Consider the following 6,000-nt stretch of genomic DNA (forward strand, 5'->3'; position numbering starts at 1 on the left):
CAAGTGGGGCACAGATGGGGGTGGGGGCAGAAATGGGACCTGGGTGGTTACCATGGCAACAGAACCTAGCAACAGCTGAGAGGCTGCCGTGTGGGTTTCTGCAGGGCTGTTACGAGAGCCAGACCTAGAACTGGGGGCTCAGAGGTGACTGATCCCAGCTGGGCAGCCTGCTCTCCCTCCTCCAAACGCACCCCTCGATTCCACGCCCACACCCCAGCAGTGCCTCTCAGAGAGGGCAGAGCGGGGAAAGCTAACGAGAGCTAACCGCGGGGCTTCTGGGGGCAGCTGCGGGCGGGGGCGGGTGAGGGAGCAAGGCTGCAAATAAAGCAAGCAGGGCAGCCAGCCTCTTCACTGCGGCTCCCTCTCATCGCTTGCCCGTTGCTCCATTTTTCCTCCTCCTTTTGCCCTTCAACCTCCACGTGTCTATCAGCGCTCTCCTCTTCCTTTTCTTGCTTGCGCCGTCGCCTGTGCTTCTACGTGTTTCCCTTTTCTTCTACCTCCTTTTTCGTGGTCTCTCTTGACCTTCTCTAGCAATTAACAAACCACTCTTCCGGTTTCTCTCTTGCTCCGGCTGCTCCTTGTCAAGACTGCCCCCTTCAGAGTCTCTTCCTTCCATTCCATCCCGAGTCAAAGCCCCCGAATCCCAACCCCGGGTCAGAGCAGGCCAGGTCACATCGGGTCCGGAGGGGTTACCCGCACTCCCCCCCATCCTTCTTTTCTTCCCTCTTAGCTGCCCATCGCCCCTCCTCCTCTTCTCTCTGTGGGGCTCATAAGGCAGAACCAGGGGACTCAGGTATCTTGCAAAGGCTTTATTTGAAAATTTTGAAACTTACATCCCACAAGAATTCAAGATTATCACCACAAGAAGAAAGAGATAATACAAAAATATATATCACAGCATAGGAGCCAGGTAAGAGAGGGAAGTAGGAAGGAAGGTGGGAAAGCCATGAGAAGTCAGGACAAACCTGAGGGGGGGGCGGTGCAAAAGGAGGGAGAGTGGAGGAACCAGGGAGGGAGGGAGGGAGGGAGGGGCGGATTGGGAGGCAGAGCTCCCGATGGCCTTGAACCAGCTGGCTCCGGTCCCTGGCAGCCTAGGTGGAGTTACGGAGGCCCTCAGGGAGGCCGGCAAGTGGAGGACTGGCTCAGGGGGCTCTGAATTCCAGAGTGACACACACAGACAGCCAGGACAGACGAGACAGAAGGACTTGGGAAGCAGGGGAGGGCACATGGGAGCCCCTTTCTCATGTAGTGCAGCGGGTGACTCCCCAAAAGCCATCTCCCAGACAACAGAATTTAGCAGTGGAGGGGGTGGGGGTTTGCGCCCTCAGTACTCCCATTCCCACAGGGAGCCCTCGGAGCGGGATGGGGGAGACAGCGAAACACGTGACGCGGAGCGGGATGGGACCGCGACAGATGGAGGCCCATGGAGCCCCCAGCTCACCTCCCACCCACCTCCGGGGCAGCATGCAGGGGCCACAGAAACTCAATCAGTGAGTGTTCGTGAGGCGAGAGTGTGAGCATGACACACGCCACAGCGCGGGGCCGGGACATGCACACGAGAGTCCACGGGAATCACCCACTGACCTCTGAGTGACGGGCCACTGAGCGATGGGTGGGACGGGGGAGAAGACAAAGGGAACAGTGTGAGACGAAAGGGAGGACGCGAGGGATCCGCGGAGGGGGGAGACGTGGCTAGGGAGACTGGCCGTACAAGAGCATGAGTGTGTGCAGTGGCTCGTGAGGGGAGAGGTGAGTGTGCAAGGCTCTCATGTGAGTGTGCCAGGGCGGGGCCGGGGGCCAAAAGCCACAGATATGTGAGGCCCCCACCTAAAGGAGGCTGAGCAGGTGCGCTCACCCGCGGGCTAGCGAGTGTTCCGAGGCGCCCACAGCCGCCCTGCCCTCAGCGGGATGGGGGCTGTGCCGGCCCCTTGGCCCCCTGCTTGGTGGCAGCCCAGGCTTGGGGGGATCACAGATTCACCAAGGGAATCCTGAGAGGAAAAGGGAAAGGGCACCGTCAGGAACCAAGAGGCAGGCCAGAATCAAGAGGGTAGTCCAAGAAATAAAAGGGATCAAGTTTAGGAGGGCAGAGTTGGAGTTAAATGGCAGCATGAGAACAGGACGCAGATCCACAGACAGCGGGAGATGGAAGGGTGCCCCGGCGAGGAGGGGTCCAGTCTCCCGGGGTGGGGGGGGCAGGTCTGCCTCCTTTCCACCCGCCCGGGAGGGAGCGCCCCAAGCCCACAGTCGCAGCCCCGAGGTGCCTCCCCTGCCCGCCCTCCCAGCCCTCTGCCCTGCCCTCACCGGTTCAGCTGGAAGGCTGGAGCCCCCTTGGGCTGGGGCATCCCAGGCCGGGGTCCCCCTCGGGGCTCCTCGTGGTCAGGGGTGGGGGTGGGCGAGTCCCCGAAGGCCCCCAGCACAGTGACCCCGGCTGGGGACAGGTCTGTCAAGGGCTGCTGGCTCTCCTCCTGCCTCAGGGCACCTTGCTGCCCAGAGGGCCTGCGCCGCTTCTGGCTACGGTCCCAGCTGGTGCCCCGGAAGGAAAGAGGTTCTCACACACTCAGGAAGCCCCCAACCTGGGCTTCCAGCGCTGGCCACCCCTAGCCTCCCTCAGGCACCCGCAACATCCTACAGCAGAGAAACCAGCCTCTAACAGGTCCCTAAGCCCCGTGTCCTGAGACCGCGTCCACAAAACCACTTCCTCTCCCCGCCAGGGGGCTCGGGAATCTAAGCCACCCTCTCGCCTGGTTCAGATCCACAGAATGAGTAGCTCCTCCCCACAGACACACAGAGTCCCCCAGAACCGCCTCTCCCCCACGCATACCCAGCAGAGCCATTTCAAACCTCCGCAGCAGGCGCCTGGCAGCTTTAGTTCTAGTTCAAAGTCAGCTAATGACCTGGACGCCTGAGTCTAATGATTCTTGCAGTCAAGTGGGAAGGACTGAGCGACCCGATATTAAGTGTGTGCAAAGGAAGCTCGGATTTTTCTCCCTCCTCCCCAGGCAGCCTTAAGAAGGGGGCTCTGCAGAATGGGTCGTGCAGGATATGGGGACAAGGGCTGGCCACCAAAGCCCCCGTGCACACAAATGACTCCCCCCCCCATCACCCTTGTGTTTCCCCAGAAGGAATCTGCACTCATTTCTCAGAGCTTCCCCCACCCGAATCCTTCCTACCTTTGCCCAAAGTCTTGCCCTAATCCACCACTTCCTATCCCACCGCCAGCAAAACCGCCGCCCTGGCTCCTTCCCTCCTTCCAGCCAAATGTAGCCAAACATTGATGGGGATGCCAGCATCTCCTCCCCCCACCCCAGCTTACCAGAACTTGAAGATGATGCCAGTGGCCACGAGAACAATGATGACGGAGATGGTAATTGTGACGTAGAGCTGAGGGTCCACACCTGCTTGGGGTAGGGAGAAATTTTTAGGGAGGCTTGAGGTGGAGGGAGCTGAGAGAGGCTGGAGATTGGGTTGGAGCGTTGCCGTTTGAAGCCACATTGCCCAACTCTTTCTGCTTCTCTGGAGCCTCCCCGCTTTATTTTTATCATCGGCTTTCCGCAGAGTTTTCAGCTCTTTTCCTCCCAAATCCTTTTTCTCCACTTCCCCGAATCTTCTATATATATGGGATGAGGAGGAGGTTCCAAGGTCACAGAGATCTTCTCTCTCTGCACAGAAACTAGGGGCTGGAAACGTCCATCTCCACCCTGGCCCCACCCCCAGACCACTGGCCCCGTCTCAGCGCTCCCCGAGCCGAGATGTCACCCTGAAGGGCTCGTTCATTTCCTCTGCCTGGAATACTCCCACTGTTTCCAAGGTCCCGCTTAAATGTCAGTTCTTGGAGGGTGTCCTGATCCCCAGGCAGAAGTAGTCTCTCCCTTCTCTCTCTGCCTAACAACATGCTGTGCACACCTCCACTAGAGAATGTATTACGTTGACTCATCCCGGAGTGTTTACACATCTGTCTTCTCCAGTGGACCTGAGCTCCTCTGAGGCTCAGATGCATCTTGGTCTCGGCCTCCTGTGCCAGCGTTAGTGCCCGACACATTTGTGGAAGGAGCTAACAGGCAGGAGGACCTCTGTTGCTTCCTTTAGAGTCTTCAGCCAGCCTCCCCACCCCCAAATCCCTACCAACCTCCCCGACTCCCACTCACCTTCCCCGCGGCCCCCGAACAGGACTGGCCGCAGGGTGGCGGGTGCTTCTCCAAGGCTAAGCCCATCTCCATCACCCCGCATGGAGTCTGAGTTGGGGTGTGGGGTGGCCAGCCCATGTGGGGCTGCGAAACCATAGTCCAGGGGCAGAAATCCAGGATTGGCAGAGTTGGGGTCCCCCCCATCCTCTCGAGACACTGTAGGACCCCACACAATAGCCCAGGGGTACTGGGATGAGGGTGGCCCCTCTTCAAAGCCTGATGGGGTGGCCGGGGGCGAGGTGCCCGGCAGGACTTGCCGACGTGATCTTGGGACCCGCGGGGAGCGGCTTGGTGGAGGTGCTCGCTCCCACACGCACACATGGCGTGGGGCTGAGGGCCCTCCCCGGGCACAGGGGGGCCGGGCTGGGGCTGGTGGGGTCCGAGGGGAGGAGGAGGAACCTTGGGCAGGCGGTGGGAGGGGCAGCAACAGCAGTGGCCAGAGAGGGAGGAGATGGGACAGCAGCAGCGCAGGCCTGCGGGAAGGGAGAGAGAGCGGGTGAAACCAAGGCCATCTTGGGCTTATGTGTGCAGAGGACAGGCCGCCTCCCTCCAAGACTCTGTGCAAAAAGTAGGTGGGCCTTGGGAAGACTGGTCTCATTTCCCATCTTCCTAGGGTCTAGCCCTCAGGATGGAAGGCCCCGGGTGGGCCTAGGAGGGAAAGGGCCAAGACCCCAGAGAAAGTGGCTTCCAAGCTTCCCCTGCTGGGCCAGACTTACCACATTCTGGACTCCATGTCCGAGATCTTCCTCAGAGATGACCCAGATTTTCAGCCTTTACTGGGGGAGAGAGGGGTCGTCACATCCCAACCCTGCCCTGAGTACTTCCCCAGCTCATTCATCCACCAACTCACCTCCATCTCCCCTCCCAGCTGTGGCTGCCAGCTATGCTGCTGCCACTCAGGAGCCACGGCTGCCTAGCATCCTCTTGCGGGGGGTGGGGAGCGGGGAGGGGAACCCCCAGAGTGGTCCCCTGTCTAGTCCCCAGCCCCTATCTACACAATTTCCCAGGTCCCTGTTACCTCCCCCCCCAGGGTCTACTCTCACTTCTCTGGCTTCCTTCCGTCTCACTTCCTCTGCCCACAGCTCCTAGCTTTTCTTAGATCTTAATTTAGAGCCAAGAACCTTGTGATTCCTTGAGCACCTACCGAGGGAGGGAGGGAGTCTGAGTGGGGGAGGGAAGAGGAAGTCAATCTGAGTGAGTGTGTGAACGTGTGTGGTTGCACGGGGGAGCATCCCCGCCTGCCCACCCCACTTGTTGTCTGAGGCCTTTCTCTTATGATTGAATGGCCCCAGGAATCTCGTCTTCAGGAGCAGGGGAACAGGAGATGGAGGGATGGAAGGAAAGAGAGAGGAGGTGGGCGGGAGGAAAACTACAGAATATAATATTTGCTCAATGTTCCATCATCCAAATGCATAGGTGCCCTCTGAGGGGAGGTGGAGTTGGGGAGAGGCCACCCCCTCAAATGTAGCTCTCCTGGGTAAAGAGTCCTGGGAGAATCAGGATGGATGGTTTTGAAAGAGGAGGACACGTTCTCAGAGCTGAGGGTGGTGGATCCAGGCGGCGGCAGCAGGTTCCCCAGTGAATGAGGATATGACACTTGGTGTCCTCTGGATTCTGGGTCTAAATCTGGACATTAAACCCTCTCAGAGAATAACAGGGGAGTAGGTGGGAGAGTCTGGGGAAGGGATTGGGGAAGTGGGCTGTGGGGAGAGATGTGAAGGCATGATGGCCTGAGACAGGGAAGGCTGGTGAGGCGTGAGAAGGGAAGAGAAAGGTGAAGAGGAAGCAGAGGAAGGGGGCTAGTCCTGAAGGAATG

The 6,000-nt window shown here is 59.3% G+C and overlaps 1 protein-coding gene across 1 annotated transcript; it reads right to left on the minus strand.

The window, feature by feature from the left end:
• Positions 1 to 1,966: 1,966 nt before the first annotated feature.
• PIANP (PILR alpha associated neural protein) lies at positions 1,967 to 4,917 on the minus strand (the record flags this gene model as incomplete). Its single annotated transcript, XM_082665419.1, has 5 exons — positions 1,967 to 1,988; positions 2,302 to 2,523; positions 3,314 to 3,395; positions 4,146 to 4,657; positions 4,901 to 4,917. The coding sequence occupies 5 exons, from the start codon at positions 4,915 to 4,917 to the stop codon at positions 1,967 to 1,969; spliced, it is 855 nt and encodes a 284-aa protein (XP_082521545.1).
• Between the last annotated feature and the right edge of the window lie 1,083 nt (positions 4,918 to 6,000).

Source organism: Grampus griseus, assembly GCF_964374135.1.
Source record: "Grampus griseus genome assembly, chromosome: 11".
In the NCBI taxonomy this organism is placed as follows: Eukaryota; Metazoa; Chordata; class Mammalia; order Artiodactyla; family Delphinidae; genus Grampus; species Grampus griseus.